The 20,677-nt window shown below is 44.7% G+C and overlaps 1 protein-coding gene across 2 annotated transcripts in view; it reads left to right on the top strand.

Annotated features, from left to right (window-relative positions):
- Window positions 1-12,926: 12,926 nt before the first annotated feature.
- Window positions 12,927-20,677, top strand: part of SAXO6 (stabilizer of axonemal microtubules 6) — a 67,035-nt gene continuing 59,284 nt past the window's right edge. For both annotated transcript variants that reach the window (XM_088452456.1, XM_088452455.1), the window contains exons 1-2: window positions 12,927-13,123; window positions 14,307-14,412. In XM_088452456.1, the coding sequence (XP_088308582.1) occupies window positions 13,106-13,123; window positions 14,307-14,412 (124 nt within the window). In that variant the 5' untranslated portion in view covers window positions 12,927-13,105. The remainder of the gene's footprint in view (window positions 13,124-14,306; window positions 14,413-20,677) is intronic.

Here is a 20,677-nt window from a genome sequence, read left to right as displayed (position 1 = left end):
ACACTTACTGTATATATGTTATTATTCTTATATCAAGGTGAAGGCACTATACAGTGATATGAGGGGGAATAAAACATTCCCCAGCACACACTGATATATGGCATCATTATTATTATATAGAGTAGATGGGATTGTACATTGACAAATGATGAAGAAAAAAACAGTTTTCATCTCTCTCTATCTTTCTATCTCTCTCGTTTGTTTCTCTCCCTCCCCCATCTTTCTCTGACATTTCTTGCTGTCTCTCCTCCACTTGCTGCCTATATACCATCAGATCCTTTTAGATATGTCATCAGATCCTGCCCCCTTCACAGACTCCACCTCCTCCCATTTAGGGCTGCTGCAGAAATTTCCCGGGCTGGCTTTCCATCCCAATACGCCCCTGGATATGAGGCAGATGCTGTATATACACTGATGTGAGATGTGACATACATATGCTGTATACACATTGATGTGAGGCATACAACTGCTGTATATACACTGATATAAGGCAGATGCTGTATATACACTGATGTGAGATGAAGCATACAGCTGCTGTATATACACTGATGTGAGGCATAACGATGCTGTATATACACTGATATGACATACCAATGCTGTATATACAATGATGTGAGGCATACAGCTGCTGTATATACACTGATGTGAGGCATAAATATGCTGTATATACACTGATATGACATACAAATGCTGTATATACAATGATGTGAGGCATACAGCTGCTGTATATACACTGATGTGAGGCATAAAGATGCTGTATATACACTGATATGAGATGATGGATGGTAGAGTTGCTGTACTGCAGACAATGGGCCTGATTCAGAGCCGCTCGTAAGTGGCCGCTCGTTCGCTCCGAGCGATGTTTGCCCAACTGCGCATGCGTACGGATCATTATACGCATGCGCGAACCAGTCAGAGCGGTCGAAATTCATGTGCTCGCAAAATAGCGAATGCCTGATAATTTGAGTGACAGAATGAGGCGTATGTGGGTAGTAACAGGGGAAGGTGCTTGAAAACGGGGAGTGGAGATCTGATCACAGGCGTGCTTAAAGGTCAAAACGGGCGTTTTATGGGTGTGCATAATTAAAACAGCAAAGTCATTGTCCACGTCACTGGGTTATTTTATAGCCAGAACTGCTCGCAAAATTGTGGTAGCAAAAACCAACCACAAGAATAGCGAGCAGTTCATACGCTGGTCGATGTACTCGATTAATCTAATAAATAGCGGACATGACGTAGGATGCGAGCGGCCAGGGGGCGTAGTTTCCCAAAAAACGACAGCAAGTTTTGTTCGCTCGTTCAGACCTAGAGGCGTGAACAGACCGCAAAGCGAACGGTTCATTTGAATAGCCACCCCTTTTTTTTGAACGAACGACCGCAAATAGCGACCGGCTCTGAATCAGGCCCAATATACAGATATGGAATAACAGGAATTCTCCTGTTACATGGAATGGCTGCTGGTGCTATGAGAATGAATGGGGACAATGCTGCATTGTAAAAGTGTAATAGGAGCAGCCATCCAAAGGAGCAGGGGCAGAACTATGGGAGACAATGGAGGCACCTGCCGCCGGGCTCCAGGTCTGAAGGGGCACCTCCTCAATTGTCCACAACATATTCACCCCACTTAGTGCTGTAACTATGTACCCGGAGTGTACCATCATGGCCGCCCAATACATGGCACCCCTTCCCGGCACCTGAGAAGCCACCATACACTAGTGGGGAGCTCCATGTCAGACCATCAGCTGCTGCCTTCTATGTATAGCCAGTCTGCATGTGAATTGCTACATTACAGTGTCAGCGGCAGTGACGGGGGGTGTAACAAATTTTAACTTGCCTCTGGGCGTCTGGGATGAACTTACGCCACTTCAAAGGAGCAAGTGCCAAGAAGACTGAGGGAGGGACTGAGGACCTCATTCAGAGTCGGTCGAAGCGGCCGCACGGTCGTATGGGAAAAGGGGCCGGATATTCAAATTATTCCCTCGCAAGTTGCGTCTCTAAGTTCGGATCGGTAGCTGGCCGACCAAGGGGAGGAAGCGGCCGGATTTAAAAAAAATATGCCCCCTTCTCATACGCATTGCACGTCATCTCCGGGCATATAAGGATTAATCGAGACCATCGGAAACCATCGGAACTGGTCGTAGAGCTTAAGGTTGACCATACCCTCTCTTAAGCTCTACGATCATGTCAGTGTAAAAACCTCCCATGTCACATGTGCCATGATGCTACTTTGTTAATTATGCACTCCCATACCGTATGCACTCCCATAAAACGCCGTTCGCATAATTAGGCACGCCTGCGTTCGGATCTCCACTCCCCCGTTTTCAAGCACCTTCCCCTGTTACCACCCACAAATGCCTCAATCTGTCACTCAAACTACCGACCTGGCTGTGTTCAAGGAGAGAGAAATTTCTGATCGTAGCGGCTAGTTTGCGCACGCGCATTGCGAACTTTACGCATGCGCAGTATAGCGAACATCGGTGGCATACGACCGTGCGGCCGCCTCGACCAACTCTGAATGAGGTCCTGAATGTGGAGGGGATCGGTATGAAATACCACCGGCCCTCTGGCAGGCAGTTCGAATACAGGCAGTGGCAGGCCGACAGAAGCAGAGATCCCGTCAGCGGAAGCTCGACAGCGCTGGAAATCCCGAACGTCCTGAGGTAAGTAAAAACTAACCTAACCTAACCCCCTAACCCTAACCCTCCTTAGGGGTACCTAACCCTAACCTCCCCCCCAAGTGCCTAAACCTAATCCCCCCCCTAAGTGCCTAACCCTAACCCACCCCTTCCCCGCTGCCTAAACCTAAGTCCCCCGGGGGGGTGCCTAACCCAAACCCTCCCTCCCCCTAGCCTAACCCTAACCCTCCTGGGGGGGTGCCTAACTCTAAGTCACCCCTGGGTGCCCTAAACCTAACCCTCCCCCCCGCGGCTGTCCACTCGCGGTGCCCGGCATCCCTTCGATCGGGATGCCGGGCGCTGGTCTCCCGGCGTGGGGAAAATGACAGGCGTCTAGATATAGATGCCTGTCATTTAACCCTTGCCGGGATAAAGCAGTCGGGAAGCCGGCTGTCGGTATTAAGACAGCCGCTTTCCCGATTGCATCCCATGTGGGGTATGAAGGAGAAGGCAGAATCAAGAATAACTTCAAGACAGCAGAGTTGTGGAGTAGGAGAGATTTTAATGAATAGAAAATATATTGAAGATTTAGAAGAAAAATACAATATATCTGTTATTGTACCACAGAGACATTTTTCTCTGCAGCAGTTCATGTTTTGCCCCATAGTTATGCCCTAGTTAATTTTATGCCCCATAGGAGTATTCTAGTTAATGTAATGACCCATAGTAGAGCCCTAGTACACAATATGCCACATTGTAGTACTGCCAGTACACATTATGCCACACTGTGCCATCAATTCACATTATACCATTTATTGTCCCCAGTATATACATTATGTTACATGAAGCATCCTCAGTTCATAATGCCTCAGTGTAGTGCCTCCAGTTCATATTATGCCACATTGGAGTAACCCCAGTTTATTATGCCATAGTGTAGTGCTCCATTTTATATTATGCCACATCACAGTGCCCCCAGTTCATATTCATATTATACCAGATCACAGTGCCCCAGATCATATTGTGCCACATCACCATTATAACATCAATTACACACATCATTCACTGAAAATGGATGTCATCCCATTTTGGCCTGGCAACGGGTCAGACCAAATTGCTTAGAAGGAAATTCTGGGAACTTGGTAGACACCTGTATGACCTGTATCTAGGCATACTTGTCTACTCTCCTGGAAGTTGTGGGTGGCTCTTGATTTTTCGTGTACTCTCCCAAACATCTGGAAGAGTAGGTAGATCTCCTGTATCCCGCCCACAACCTAGTGAAGTGGGCAGGATGGGGAGATATTACAGATAATCTTGAGTCCGAAGGGAGGGGGTGGGGCTAAAATGACACAAATCATGTCATTTGGTCCCGTCCTCTCCCCACGGACCCACTAATCACGGTATTTTACCAAGACATGACGAGGCCTAATGATGTGGAGAGTCTGCCCCCAAAGCTGTCAGCTGCATCTCCTCTCCAGGCTTCTGAAGAGGAATAAATTAAAGTCAGCAAGTATGGTCTGGTGCCCCCAAACCCTTGGACCCTATAGCAATGGCACCCCCTGCACTATAGTTACGCCCATGCTAACAGCATAATACCTACTCTCCCAGTTGTTGCGGGGGGTTTCCGAATTTTTGGGTAACCCCCGCACCCCTGGAAGAATATCTGGATCTCCTGCATCTTGCCCACATCCTAGTGATGTGGGCAGGATGGAGAGATGCGTGAGGTACAGTATCTAGGGCACAGAGTAGGGGGCGGTAATCTCCGTCCAGAGCCAGGGAAGGTGGAAACTATTTCTGCATGGCCTACCCCACAAACCAAGAAACAGGTCATCTTTTTTGTGAACTGCAGGGTACGTAAGTTTGTACCCCAGTACAACACAATTGCGAAGCCCCTGACAGGTCTCACAAAAAAGAAGCTTTCCCAGTTGGTACACTGGACTGAGGCTTGTGAACGGGCCTTCTGCACTCTGAAGTCTGCCCTGTCTGAAGCCCCGGTGCTGCAAGCACCTGACTTTAGATGAAGGTACATAGTGTAGACAGACACATCTAACTTTGGGCTGGGGGCCGTGCTCAGTCAGGTTGATGACCAAGGGGCGGAACACCCCATTATGTTTCTAAGCCAGAAGCTGCTCCCTCGCGAGGTAGCATATGGCAATCATTGGGCACGATTCTATTCAACGCGATGTAAATAGCGCCGGGAGATAGCTCCCGGAGCTATTCAATTCATCGCGATGTTAGGTCGGGGAAGGCTCATTCTCGCACCTTAAACAGGGTGTTTAGTCATGATAACGGGCATTCCCCGACCTAACTTCCCGGCGCGAGGCTGTTTTCCAGGCGCGAAGGGCAGAAAACAGCCTCTCGCCGGGACTTTTGTCGGATTTCTGCTCTCATCCCCAGAGGGATGAGAGAAGAAATCCTAGTCGGACTTGGCAGCGCGGTGTATTGAATAGCCCCGGGAGCTCACTCCCGGGCGCTATTTACATTGCGTTGAATAGAATCATGCCCATCGGCCTTCCTGAAATCACAGTCCTATCTGTAAGGACGCGATTTCACTGTAATCACGGACCATAACCCATTAAGACCCGTATTCAATTTGGAGCAAAATGCCGGAATCAGCGAAAAGTTTCGCCGATGACGTCATTTCGCCAGGCGGAAAAGTATCGCCGTATTCAATTTGAAAGACTTTCCGCCTAGGTGGAAAGTCAATGCAATGTAATAGGCAAAAAAGTTTCACCTATGAATAACAGGTGGAAAAAAGTGGGTCGCGATGGTCAAGACCATCGCGACCATCGGGCTTGCGACGAGACCATTGTGGTAGGGTCTCGTTGCCGCAAGCCCAAGAGAGATTTCAGCTCTCACAGAGCCGAAATCTCTCCCACTGACATCACTCGTGATGTCAGTGGGGCCGGCCCCAAACGGAGGCGTTCACATGGGAGCGACGGTTTGCCCATCGCTATCCGGGTCTCGCGCATGCGCACGACGGAGCCGGCTCCATCGTGCGCATGCGCTGTGGGCCACCATCGACCCGGTTGCGAGCGCTCAGCGCTTGCAACTTGGTCTGAATCAGGCCCACTGATCAAAGACTGGGGTCTGTTTTTAACCCCACAGGGGGTCAGGCTTACAGACCAAGGAGACATAAAGGCCCGCAAACTGTCGAATCCTCTTGCTAGCCAGTTGTAAAACTTGTCCAAATATGTTGACACAAGCCTGGTTTCCAAAACTTCTAATAGGATGGAGCAAGTAATTAACTAACCCCTGCTCATGTGACCAGGAGACCCTGGGCGGGATGTACTAAGAGCTGCCCTTTTGCGTAGCAGCCGATGCAATGGGAGGGGGTCTCCGTGGGACCCCGCCCCCTCTGAGCCCTGGGAACTTACTGCTGGTGATTTGTGCAGGAAGTCCCGGACTCCTCCTCCTTCCTGCACCTGGAAGATTAATAGGAGGAGGCAGAGGACCCAGGAGGAGCACGGGCCGGCACGCAGGACACTCAGGTGAGGGCCAGTGCTGGGTGACTGCGGGACGGCGAAGCGTCGGGTGCGGGATGCGGTAAAAAGCCCATAGGCTTCTATAGGGTAATGCCAGGTTTTTCTGGCATTACCCTTCACACCGGTAATAGGGTGGCCGGGGCTTAGTAGATATGGAAATGCAGTAAAAACCCTGAAAACGGGGTCTTTACTGCATTTTTCCTTTAGTACATCCCGTCCCCTGTGTTGCACGGGGGGGCAGGGGGGGGGCAGGAGGGGTAGTGACCCACAGCAGCCTGTGAAAGGATAAAAATGTGTGTTTGAAATGTTCACTTTCGTGAGGAGGCCTGTCGGTCAGAATGCACCAAATCCCCAAGAAGAGACTTCACTTCTGCCAATGTTCGACCCTGCATAGATGATCTGAACTTTGTTTTTTCCCTTCCTTTTATTCCTTGAAATTGCTAGTAACTTGTGTGACCTTTTAAAATTATTATCATCTTATCAACTTTTTTGTGTAACTTAAGCTTTGAAGTATTCTTGAAATTAAAATCTAATTTTTAGTTCTGATTTCTGTGTTCTTAGACCCTCGTGTGGCCCATGCTACCTATTTTCACTAAGTGTGCATAATTTTGTGTGCAGGTAAGGGCAAAGGCTTATCTTGTGTTTTAACACTAAAGTTCCCCTTTGCTGGTGGCAGTGACCATGTTTGAGTAACCACACGTGCTGAGGTAACCAGTAAAGTCACAGGCAGCAATTCTCAGACTGGCGTATCTGGAGGGTCGGCCCGCAGTACCGTGCCAAAAGGAAAAATAAAAAGGGGCAGACTAGATGGGGCATGCCATCAAATTCTATGTTTCTATAACCGCAGGAATTGCGGCCCCACCCCCTCCTTGCGGTCAGGGGCGGACTGGGCTGGGTGAAGGGTGCCATATGCCCCCCGGGCCGGTACACTTTTGCTTTAGTGAGGGCTGCAGTCACACACTGCACATGTACGACTGCCGGCCGGGAGACAGGCAGAAAGTGCTCTGCGGTCGCTCTGACTATAGGACAATCAGAGCAGATGGGCAGCATTCTCTGCCTGTTACCCGGCTGTCACATCCATGCAGCTGGTGGCTGGACTGAGCACTTCTTCTGAGTCTGAGAACGCTCCCCTGCAGGGGCTGTGCAGTGACAGTGTGCACTGATACCATCTGAGTCTGTCCCTCCCCTCGGGCCTTCCCTGCTTGAGACCCCCGAGTCTCAGCCCCTGCTATCCTCTCTATCACTACTCTGTCTGAATTTGATGCTTCACTCTACTACTGAACCTATTCCCTCCTGTCCCTGGTCAAGACCCGCCCTCTCTTCTACCCTATCCGTCTGTTCTAAACTTCTTCCTGTCCCTGGTTAAGACCCCGCCCACTCATCAAGCCCCGCCCCCTCTCCTACCCTCTCTGACTATTTTAATCTACCTCTTCTTGTCCCCACCCACTCACCCCGAGTCTCCGCCCCTGCATTATAAGGCACATCACTGCGACGTTCCCTGATCTGGCGGTCACTGCGAACCATTTCTGCATTATATGGCAGTCTCTGCGATGCTCCCTGATCTGACGGTCACTGTAAAACTCTCTGTATTACATACTGTATAGCACATCACTGCGACGATCCCTGATCTGGCGGTCACTGCAAACCTCTCTGCATTATATAGCACATCACCGCAATACTCCCTGATCTGACGGTCACTGCAAACCTTTCTGCATTATCTGGCAGTATCTGCGATGCTCCCTGATGTGGTGGTCACTGCAAGCCTTTCTGCATTATCTGGCAGCATCTGCGATGCTCCCTGATGTGGTGGTCACTGCAAACCTTTGTATTATCCAGCAGTCACTGCAAAGCTCCTTGCATTATATGGTGGTCACTGCGAACCTCTCTGCATTATATGGCAGTCACTGCAACGCTCCCTGATCTGCTGGTCACTGCAAATCTATCTGCATTATCTGTCGGTCACTGCGATGTTCCCTGCATTATATGGTGGTCACTGTATTACAATAGTGGTAACTGCAACACTCACTGTATATTATATACCGGTTACTGGCAACTGTTTGAAACATTTACAGTCTCTCCTGCCTTATGCTAGAAAAATAACTATGTTAGGTGAAATTAAAGAAGACGTTTTAAGGACAGTCGGCCTGATTCAGAGGAGCTCGCTCGCCCTGAATCAGGACGGCCCATTTTTTTTAAAACCTACCTCCTGGCCGCTCGCTAAGCTGTGGCTGACCACCCACAGCTTTTGCGAGCGGCCAGTGATGGTCGCGACCATCGGGCTTGCGACGAGATCCTTATGGTAGGGTCTCGTTTCCGCAAGCCCCAGTGAGCAGGAAGCTCACTACTGACATCACGAGTCCTCAGGATGCAAAATGTCTAGGTGCGGCTATAGTATGACAGTGTGACTAGACAAAGGACATAGCTCTGTTATTCCAGGATCTTAGGTAGGCTTCTTATATTTACAATTTTTTCCTGAAGTATTTTAAGTCAGTGAGGGGTCTATTTACCAAGTACAGAAAAGTGTGAAGAAGAATTGTTAGATGTGCGGAACTCTTGCTTGATTGTGGCCTGTAAGTTCTCATATGAGGTTTTTAATTAATTGATATTTGCTGTTCCATCGCCTTTGAACTTATAAATGAAAACAGTACATGGGTTGCAGCTTCATAGCATATGAGCATAATGCAGATACTGTAACTGGGCTGTTTGCTTATTGTTCACTAACAAGTAGTAGAATACAGTACATTATTTTTATGCCACATTTGTAATGTTTTTCTTTTTTAATTACAGAATGAGAATTTATTAACCATACTTTTTATAAATGATCATAATCACGAGAATGGTTTCTGTATTGTATACAAGTCCCTGCAATAGTCCCTATATTATATACCAGTTACTAAAATTGTGCCTGTATTATATATTGGTCACTAGAATGGTCCCTACCTTTTATATTGGTCACTAGAATTGTCCCTTTATTATATATCTGTTACGAGAATAATCCCTATATTGTATAATGGTCACAGGAATGGTCCCTGTATTGTATATTGGTAAGTCGAATGGTTCCTGCATTGTATATCCGTCACTAGAGTGCTGTGTGCATTTTGTAGGGGTCACTAGAATGGTTTCTGGTTTGGGATGGGGCTGGTCGTAGTATTTGTTTATAGTTCTTTGACATAACAATTTTTTATATATCTAATTGGCTACTTAAAGCACACCCACATTAGACAAGCCTTACCTACAGAGGCTATTATCATGTGTCTTTCCCCATTGCAATGCACTTGTGGAAAAAACGGGCCACTTACTTGTGTCTGCCCCCCAGGCTAAAAGTTGCCAGCCAGCCCCTGCTTGCGGTCCCGCGATTTGTGGCTGTTTCCTGTAATGGGGCGAGGCCTAATGACATAGGAACCCAGCCCAACCTCCAAAGTGTTCAGCTGTGTCTCCTCTTCGGGAATCTCCCAGACAGGAGTTCGTAAAAGTCGGCAAGTAACCTAACAGCCCATCAGCTCCTTCCTGCTTTAAGTTCATGTTTTCTATAGCTTATAATAACACTTGTTTAAAAGGCTGTGCTGATGTTATTACAAATATGTGTCTCTTTCATTGCTTAAATACATTAAATTAACTTATAACTGTGGAATAAAGGTACCTATACATACACACTATACAATTATTGGACCGATTTGTGTGCATTAATGATTGTTTCACCGATAAGAATACATCCACAAATCTCACGATTATCTGATCTGTCTGTCAAGAACGAAAATCTCGGCCTCAAATTCCCACTATGGAGCACTGTGTGTGCAATGCGTTCTCAATCATCTGCACATATTCCCTATGTTCTCCTGTCACTATGTCATCCTCCTTGTGGGTTGTCATATGCAAAATCAATGTGGTGTGGTGAAAAACCGCTAGTCTATGGAAAAATTGCATAATGTGTAGCACAGATATCGGGGCTGGCAATTTCCTGAAAAATCGCCCGGTTTCTTGCCCCGATAAAAAAAATCAGACAATGTGTAGCTAGCTTATGAGAGTAGTGTTTGACCCTTTTGAAGGTTAGATGCCTGCCATATACGTCCACGAATATATATCAGGTTGTCCAGGGCCGGCCCTAGGCATAGGTATTTTAAGCAAATGCCTAGGGGCATCCCAAGCTTAGGGCCAGTGGTAGAATTTTTCTTCTTCGAGCTGGCTCGGGTGCTGAATGCTGTCTCAGCGACCCGAGCCAGCCAGAAGGAGAGGTCAGGAGGCTGAACACAGCCGGAGCTCAGTCTCAGACAGGCAGGAAGTGTCACTTTCACTTTCAGCCTGAGCCGAGGCTGAGCACTGAGCAGCTGCAGAGGAAGCCATACAACACGCGCGGATCTGCAGGTCTCTGTCCAGCCACACAGAATAAAGGTGCGTACACACTGGGCGATAAAGTGGACGACTGAACGATAACGATATCGTTATCGTTCGGTCGTCCACTTTATCGTCCATTTTTAACCCCAAAAAGATGAACAACAACAATGACGACGCGCGTTCCCGCGTGTCGTTCGTCATTATCGTTCATCGGGCTGATATGCAGGCCAACCTGACGATCTCGTCAGGTTGCTGCATGTCAGGGAATGGGGGAGAGAACCCGGCGCTGAACGATATCGTTAATGATATCGTTCAGCGGCTGTGCTCAATGTCATGAACGACATTGAGCACAGCCTGCCGGGGGCACACTACACGATATCGCTCAGGGAGCATATCGTGTAGTGTGTACCCACCTTAAAGGTAAGAGCTGGATGAGGGGAGGCAGATACATATGGGGAGTGGGGGCTGATGAAACTGCTGTGAGAGGGGGAGAAAAAGACATATGGGGAGTGGGGGTTATGGGAGCTAATGATACTGCTGTGGGGGGGAGAGGGAGGCAGATATATGTGGGAGTGGGGGCTCAGGGAACTGATAACACTTATGGGGGAGGGGAGGCGGAGACAAGGGGGTGTGGGGGCTCAGAGCTGATGACCCTGCTATTGGGGGAGGGTAGGAGCAGAGACATATGGCGAGTGGGGGCTCAGGGTATTTATTGCACTGCTATGGGGGGAGGGGGAGAAATATTGGGAGTTAGGGTCCAGGAGGCATGGGCATGGGTGGACACCCATCATCCACATTGCTAAGAAGGAACCCAGTGTGTATGGTGATGGTCACCAAGATAGAAAGAGGTAGGGGGTAACAACAAGCTGCAATCATCGGCTACCATTCTACTTATGTGCTACATCAGCCTACAAGGGTTCCCTGCAAAATTATGTGCAGCGAGTGTGGTGTGGGGGTCAGTCTGTACTATGAGTGATGGGTGCTGACTGTGCTGTGTGAGGGGTGCTGTGCTGCTGGGTGAGGGGTGATGGGTACTATTCTGTAATATGTGCTGTGCTGGCTGAGGGGTGATGGGTGCTGTGTTGTGAGGGGTACTGTGCTGGGAGAGGGGTGATGTATGATGTGCTGTGATCTGTACTGTGCTGGGTGAGGCGTGTTATACTGGGAGAGGGCTGCTCTGCTGAAAGAGGGGTGCTGTGCTGTAATCTGTGCTGGGAGAGATGTATTGGGTGAGGGGTGCTGTGCTGTAATCTATACTGTGACGTGTGCTGTGAGGGGTACTATTCTGGGCGACAGGTGCTTTGCTGGGTGAGGGGTGCTGTAATCTGTACTGTGAGGGGTACTGTGCTGGGTGACAGGTGCTGTGATGGGTGAGGGGTGCTGTAATCTGTGCTGTGCTGGGAGAGAGGTGTTGGGTGAGGGGTGCTGTGCTGTAATCTATACTGTGAGGGGTACTGTGCTGGGTGACGGGTGCTGTGTTGGGTGAGGGGTACTGTGCTGGGTGACGGGTGCTGTGCTGGGAGAGAGGTGTTGGGTGAGGGGTGCTGTGCTGTAATCTATACTGTGAGGGGTGCTGTGTTGGGTGAGGGGTACTGTGCTGGGTGACGGGTGCTGTGCTGTGAATGGAGCTGTGCTGGGAGAGAGGTGTTGGGTGAGGGGTGCTGTGCTGTAATCTATACTGTGAGGGGTACTGTGCTGGGTTACGGGTGCTGTGTTGGGTGAGGGGTACTGTGCTGGGTGACGGGTGCTGTGATGGGTGAGGAGTGCTGTAATCTGTACTGTGAGGGGTACTGTGCTCGGTGACGGGTGCTGTGATGGCATACCCTCCAACATGACTCATTCCATTAGGTACAAAACACTCTGCTCCTGGACTTCCCACTTAATGTATGATTGCAGTCAGCTGTGTTGAACTAGTAAATTGATGAGGTGTGTTTCAACACAGGTGTCTGCAATCATAAATTAGGTGGGAAGTCCAGGAGCAGAGCATTTTGTACCTAATGGAATGGGTAATGTTGGAGGATGGGTGAGGGGTGCTGTGAGGGGAGAATGTGCCCTATAGTATGCCTTCTGAGGTGGAGGTATAAGGAAATTTCCCCTAACACCTGTCCCTTTTTTCTTAAATTATAGCAGTGTACTGTGAGGGGAGAGCCTGGGATTATCTGCTATGGGACCAGCCAAAATCATGCCTAGGGCACCTAATTGGTTAGGGCCGGCTCTGTGGTTGTCATTGCTGAACTAGCACATATAAGAGACTTTTTTTAATAATGTGCACACTTGCAATTAGGTGTTATCTGTATAGTATATTAATTTCCCAAGAGAGTATCAATTTATTAAGCATCTATTTCTCATAGGAATACACAGACCCAAGTGAATGAGCTAGAGGAGACTATAGTAATACTGTGCAAGAAGCGAGTAAATGAAAGTAGTATAATTAGGAGGAGGCTTCTCTGTCTGTCTGAGGAGTAAACAACAACGCGTGATGCGGGGACTCCGTAAGCCGCCGTGCGATTGGTGCTGCTCCTGCCCAGGACCCAGCCGTTAGGAAATGCGCATGCGTAGTGAAGATTGGACGCGGTCTGGGCTTTGCCAAGGTAACGGCTTCTGTGTACATCTTCCTGATCCTCAGCAGCGGCGGCTCTGCACTGGAGACACCCTGGGGAGAGGAGGCCTAGCAACATGCCGGTCCGATTTAAGGTGCCGCTGTGTGACATACATGACATGCATTACATTATAGCGATCAGCTGTCTGGGCACTGCATGATGTGCACTATACTATAGGCAAGCTTGGTACAGTAGATGACGGTACTACAGGCTAATGTGGCAGAGAGCTGCAAGTGCTTGGGAATAGAAGTAATAGGCTCACACAAGTGTACTGGTGTCTTGTGTAGGGTTATGGCAGCTAAAATTAAATATTACTGTCTTTTTAGATTTTAATTCCGCCGCTATTTAATTCCGTATGTTCTCTCTGTTGTGTCTTACTGACATGATAAACGCTTTAATGAACTCCCAGGTGTCAGTCAGGTCCCTCGTTCTGTATCCACCCCCTTCCCCATGCTGAGAGTATTGTGGTGTGCAAAGAGAAGAAAAGATTCTTATACGCTTCTGTTTCAGTGAGCAGAAACCACTGTTTAAATAAAAAATAATATATACACACACATCTGTGCCATCACTTATTTTTCAGTCTACTAGCACTGTGGCGTTTGCAGATTTTCATAACATACAGTATCATTGTTTTACTTTTTGAAAAAAAGAGCATAAAAGTGTCATTTAATAACTAAATGTTACAATTCCTCTTGTTTGAGATATTACACATACATTATGAACTTATTATGTTTTACAAACTGTTTGTCAGCATGTACCAATCTTGAAGGCCCCATACATCTACATGGCAATCCGCCCAATCTCCCTATTGGACCGGATCCGCTGGTCGGAAATGCTGACCAGCGGCTATCGATGGTTGCTGATCCGTCGGGCAATCTGTGAAATTCTACAGGTTAAAAAATCCTGGTTTGCTGATCACGATCATATTTGACATGTTGGATTTCAAAGATGCACCGACCTTGACATCTGGGGATTGGCGAAATACCCCAATCAGTCGTACACATATGGGGGCCTTTAGTCAGTTTAAGTAAATTGTAGTGTATTTGGCTGATATTCAATTAGTTTAAATTGTGCTAAAATCTTAAAAAAACACATTGGGCTATAAGAGGTAAAAACAAAACAAAAAACAACAATTTAATAATATGAACGGCAATTAGCATTGCTATCATTGCATATTTTAATCACTGCTGTATTTTGCACATTTAAGTTTAAATAAAACATTTTTACGTGACAAGACCCGTACTTGCACAACATTTCAGTTTCTGATTCAAATATAGGGTTTAACAGAATATGGCAAGAATTTCAAGTGGAGAACATCCAATGATTCCAGTCATCCTCGTGATGAGATGTCCAGATGGGCCGGTCTTCGTTCCGATGAGCTTGGTGAGAGATGGATGTAAAAGATACATAATATTTAATTATGTAATGTGTGGTCAACGTAATGTTTGGTAGATACCTCGCAAGGTTCCCTTTTATTCTGCAAAGGGAGTACACATTATCATAAAAATCATCTTATAACTTTAGAGCAGCAGCATGAAGCGCTTATGCAGTCCAAATTGTAAGTTAACCCAGAGCTGAGTAGTAAAGCTGGTGAAAAAATATACCATCTAATCATGGATTAACCTGCTACTTATCTAATTTGAATACACTGTGTTTACTCTCTGATATCACAATTCATAAGAAGAGGAGCGAAGATGCAAAAATACAGTGGCAAGGGCACCACGTGATGCCCAGTCAAGAGCTGCAGGGTGCCCTCAGAAAGTCCAGATCAGGAGCTAAATAGATAACTATCCAATACAACATGTTGTTTTGTGTATGCTTGAAGGAGTTAGTATACAATACAAGCATACTTGGACAATGTTTATTATGTTGACCATGACCTTGCCAATAATGTCACTGTAGCACTATGCAGTCACCACAATGTCAACAAGGTTAAAGTGCTACTTAAATAAATGTAGCGGTGTAAGCTGTATAACTTTAAATATGCATGTTTTAAGTTACACTATCAACACTTTTAAAAAATGCTTTAAGTAGCATTGTAACCTTAGTTCGGCTGACAGTGACATTGTCCATAAAGTCACTGTCGACATTTCATATGTATGCAGTTCTATGAATATGCAGTGGCACCTGATGGAATGGGATTGAAATGCCTGTATAGCTGTCGGTTCAAATCCCGACAGCGGCTGGCCGACAGGATGGAGATCCCGTCAGAGGCAGGTAAGTACTCTAACCTCCCCTCCCTTAGTGGTGCCTAACCCTAAACTCCCCCCCCCCCCTTGTGTCTAACCCTATCTTCCCCCAGGGATGCCTAACCCCCCTTACCACTCTCTAAACCTAACCCTCCTGTGGGGGTGCCTTACCCTAACCTCTCCCTTGGGGTGCCTAACCCTCCCCCCTAGGGGTGCCTAACACTAACCCCGCCAAATGCCCTAAACCCAACCCCCCCCCTGGCTAAGAGGGTGCGTGGTCCATACTTACCTCGTTCGGCCATGCGTCGTCCTGGATTCCGGAGTCGGGATTATGATAGGCGTCTGTATTTTGATGCCTGTAACGAATCCTTTGCCGGCATTCAACAGTCGGTATGTGACCGGCGGCCATATAACTACATCCCGTACCCGATGCCTCTAAAGGTTCCAACACTGCACTCCTCTCTCTCTCCTCAAATTTTCAGTCTGCATCAATGCATCAAACCTATAATCCAGAGGTTCTTAAACGCCACTATTATAGTACACGTATTTAGAATATTCATGCTTGAGCACAGGTGACTTATTTAGTACCTCAGTCAAGTCTAATCAATGCAGTATTTACAGTTTGTGCTGCCCTAGAAATTAATAATGAATATGTCCTAAATTGCAGTTTTGCACTGCACACGTTTCAGCACACATAATTTTTATTAGGAAAAAGAGTAAAGATGAAGTAGTTAAACAATACAAATAAATATATTAGTAATATAAATAATATAAAATTTAATATAAAACAATTTGTGTTGTCTCTTAAATGTTAGTGCATTTGTCACATGTAGAGTTTATGTAATAAATACATTACTGCTGCTCGGCCTTTTTGTAAAACGGGCCAAGAGTTAAGTTTAGGGAGGAGTACACTGAGAGATTATGATTGGGTAAATGTCCAAGGTAAGTGTGTTTTTGTTTTGTATATTTCATATGTCAACTATAGTTACTGGCCGTTATGACCACTGCTAGTGATCGCTGTTAATTAATACTATAGTTATTTGAATCACATCTTCGCACAGCACAAATTTTAATTTGGATTATGCAGTTATACAATAAAGATAATGATATATTCTGTTACTATAGTCCTCTGAGTGAGTTTAAGAGGGGTATTCAATTATCTGCGGGGTTTACCCTGCAACTAATTGCCAGCAAAAATCCTTGCAGTGTGGGAAAAGGCTATTCAATTAAACTGCCATTTTCTCTTACAGGATTCAGGCGCGGAAACCCACTAATTCTGCACACACCACGGAATCAATGTTTTTTTTTTTTTTTCCCCCGAGTTAACCCGATTTTGTGTTTTTTTACGTATACTTTACCTCAAAGCTCCATGAGCTGCGAGGTTCAGTTCGACTGCAGGGACTCCTGCGCAGGGTAATCCCCGCTAACTGAATAACTCCGGCGTGGCTAATTGAATACCCCCCTAAGTGGCTAATGATCATTATATATCAGCTAACATGGATTCTGGTTCCTTGGTACTTTACTATATGTGGTTTACCTGATACACAGCAATTAATCTTGGTTGATATGTGGATATGATCTTATAGGGCGCACCTATTGGAACTGCATGTGTAAAAAAACTAGGATCAGCGTTGTCAAAAAATGTTATAATTACATTTATGTACATGTCTATATATCAATGAATAGATAAGTATATTGTATACAAATAAAAAATAGTGTTTAATAAAACACGGTATAGCAATGCAATTCAGATAAAATATATCAGTATGTGTAATCAATGTATAACAAGGTTAATGACAGCACGAAATAAAGGCACACAATAAATATAAATATATATCCGTGGAGTCACAGTGTCCAAAGTTTAAAAGCAGCATGTTGCAAAATCACTGCTCACAATTGGTTAAAAGACCTCTAGTTCATATGCAGTCTACATATAAGAAAATCTTGAAAAAAACTTGCAAAAAATATATCAGTCACTTTTAACAAGTAATAGATCCACTTTGGTTATTCCCTTGGTCAGCAATCCCAATGCCGTCTGTAATGATTATATATGACCTGGATCAGGTCCGGTCATAAGCTGTAATAAAGTTGCCGGACAGTCAGATGGCAACACTGGGTTCCTTATTCTAATATCACAATGAAGGTAATGTATAGGTATGAGAATGCAAGGTAAAGTTGATGTTGTTATGGTGCGCGCACCTCCTACCTTGGGCTTGTCAGCGATGCTTGCAGGTAGTGAATTCCGGCTTAGCGTGTTCCCTGTCTTGCATGCATTCTTCTAAAAAAAACGTTGATCAGAGGAGTCCATGTCTTCCGCCTCCCTTCATATTAAGTCCCAATCAAGCATCGGCGGTGAGGGCAGCAGGTCTGGATCCCCTTTGGTAGAGCTCTTACCACGGGTCCAGGTAGCCTGTTGCTGTTGTGCTGTAGACTGGCGCTGTTGGAGCATGTGAGTCTGTAATCAGTGCAGGGGTCCTTCGCGTTTCTCCCGGATGGGCTTCGTCAGGGACAGTGATTGTGTTGCTGTGGGCACAGTCCTTCCTTTCATAGGTGCCTTAATTGCACTTCAATTGGAACATCATTAAATTGTTTCTGACTGTGTCTCTAATTAACAGCAATGAAAACAGTTCTAAAGTTTATATGCTTCTAATATCTTTACTTAATAAAAATCAGAGAATATCTCTATGGTTCCTACAAAATAGCATAAAAAAAATAAAAGTAAAATAAGATAAAATAAAATAGTAATATTGGTGTCAAAATGGGTGTAATGCCTCTAATTCAAATATATGTTTATAAGAAAAACTGCTTATATACTTAAAAATAGAAAATATCTTTTAAGCTTGAAAATTAATATTTAGCATAAGGATAACTCTATTACTATCACAAATTAAAGAATATTCTCCATGGTGTTTAGTTAGCAATATTGAGGAAGAAGAGGGATATTATTAACTCATTATGTTTAATGGGCTCCAAGTCTCATGTGTATATATATTATTTTATATATCTCTCTATTAATAGATGAATAGGTGGTATGGTATAATTTAGATAATTAAAAAGAAGAAATAACTGGACCTATAACTTGGTCCAAAAAAAATAAAAATGGGTGGAGTTTATAAACTATTTATTATTTCTTGAACCTGGGTAATAAGTTTTCTAGATTGGAGCATTCAATTCCATGATCTTCTATTTTCATTATATAAAAAAGCATCCATAAATTTCAGGGTTTTCAATTTATTATATTGAAGAGAACGCCTTAGATGGGCAGTTTAGCTCAGGTAGACCAACCGGTATCAGTGAGAGATGTTCGCTTACTGTACCTGTATTTCATGGGTGGTCTCCCTCCCCATTACTCAACAGGCCCAACCCTTCTTAGCTTCCAAGTTTGGATGGTTTGTTGGGCGTTTGGGGTGGTATGGCTGTAAGTGGTCTCTTTTTCCCAAGTGGTGTCTCATAAGCCAAAAAGGCTGCCCATTGTCCATAGGCGTTCCGATCAAAAGTCCCTATTCAGAAAACTGGAGAGCTCGAAATCAATATTGAGTCCATATGGTGTTAGAGTTTTTAGTTCAAATATCCATTTACTTTCTTCTTTAGACATTGCTCTAATGTGATTTCCACCTCTCCATGAGGGTTTAACTAACGAAATGGCTGAAAATTTCAATAAAGAAGAATCTTTGTTATGATGTATTCTGAAATGCTCCGAGACACTATGTGTCCTTAGGCCATTCTCAATATTTCTCATGTGCTCTCCCAAACGTGTACTTAATTTTCTTATAGTCCGTCCATCGTATTGGAACCCGCATGGACATGATAGTAAATAAATAATGTTTTTGGAATCACAGCTGAGTTTACTTTTTATTTTGTATTCCTTTTGCGTGGTATGAGAAATGAATGTCTGAAGTGGCCTAGTGGTTCTTGTGTTACTCTTAAAGGTCTTACATGCTCTGCAATGATTACAGAAAAGAAAACCTGTTTTTTTAGTGTCAAGCCAGTTGGTACCGTTTTCTTGGGAGATTTTCCTTGGAGTTAGAAAGCTTTTCACCAGTTTTAATATTGGGTGCCTTCCTATAGACAAATGTAGGTCTTTCTTTCAGTATCTGCTTAAGAGAATCGTCTTTTAGAAGGATATGCCAAGTTTTATGAATAATCCATTCCAGATCTTTGTGTTTATTACTATACTGGGTAATGAATAGTGGTTGTTGTGATTCCTGGCTTCTCTTTTCTTTGTAGGTCAAAAGTTTTTTCCTGTCCATCTCCCTGGCTTCTCGAAGAGCTGTGTCTATCATGGTTGTTTCATACTTTTGTTCTAGAAATTTGTCTTTAAGAATTCCTGCTTGATCTTCAAATGTTTTAATTTCTGAGCAATTCCTACGGATCCTTTTGAATTGGCCCTTAGGTATGCTCTTTATCCAGGTCTTATGGTGGTTACTTGATGGTGGAATAAATGTATGACAGTCGACATCTTTTGTGAAGGTTTTTGTGTGAATCTTACCCCCTTCTACCATTATGGTCAGATCCAAAAATCTATTGTGTTTGTGCTGGAAGTAGACGTGAATTCCAGATTTCTGTCATTTTGGTTAATGAATGATGAGAAACTCTCCAAATCTTCTTGTGTGCCTTTCCAAATTAGGATGATGTCGTCTATATACCGTTTCCATACGACAATTTTCTCTCTGTAGGGGTTGTTCTTCCAGATGGTATTTGACTCCCAGTGACCCATAAACAGGTTCACGTAACTAGGGGCAAATTTTGTCCCCATCGCTGTTCCGCGAACCTGTCTATGGTGGGAGCCCCCATATCAGAAGTAGTTGTATTGCAAAATGAAGTAGATTCCTTTAATGACAAATTGTATTTGTTTTTCTGGGAGCCCATTGTTCATTTCTAGAATCTCTTTTACTGCTTGACATCCTTTTTCATGATCTATGCAGGTATACAGGTTCAAGAAATAATAAATAGTTTATAAACTCCACCCATTTTTATTTTTTTTGGACCAAGTTATAGGTCCAGTTATTTCTTCTTTTTAATTATCTAAATTATACCATACCACCTATTCATCTATTAATAGAGAGATATATAAAATAATATATATACACATGAGACTTGGAGCCCATTAAACATAATGAGTTAGCAATATTGAGGAAGAAGAGGGATATTACTAACTAAACACCATGGAGGATATTCTTTAATTTGTGATAGTAATAGAGTTATCCTTATGCTAAATGTTAATTTTCAAGCTTAAAAGATATTTTCTATTTTTAAGTATATAAGCAGTTTTTTTTATAAACATATATTTAAATTAGAGGCATTACACCCATTTTTGACACCAATATTACTATTTTATTTTATCTTATTTTACTTTTATTTTTTTTTTCTATTTTGTAGGAACCATAGAGATATTCTCTGATTTCTATTGAGTAAAGATATTAGAAGCATATTAACTTTAGAACTGTTTTCATTGCTGT

This window comes from Taudactylus pleione, unplaced genomic scaffold (assembly GCF_031769625.1).
Source record: "Taudactylus pleione unplaced genomic scaffold, aTauple2 ptg000038l, whole genome shotgun sequence".
Lineage (NCBI taxonomy): Eukaryota > Metazoa > Chordata > Amphibia > Anura > Myobatrachidae > Taudactylus > Taudactylus pleione.
Note: the sequence above shows the minus strand (reverse complement) of the source record. Positions and strands in the feature narration are given on the sequence as shown.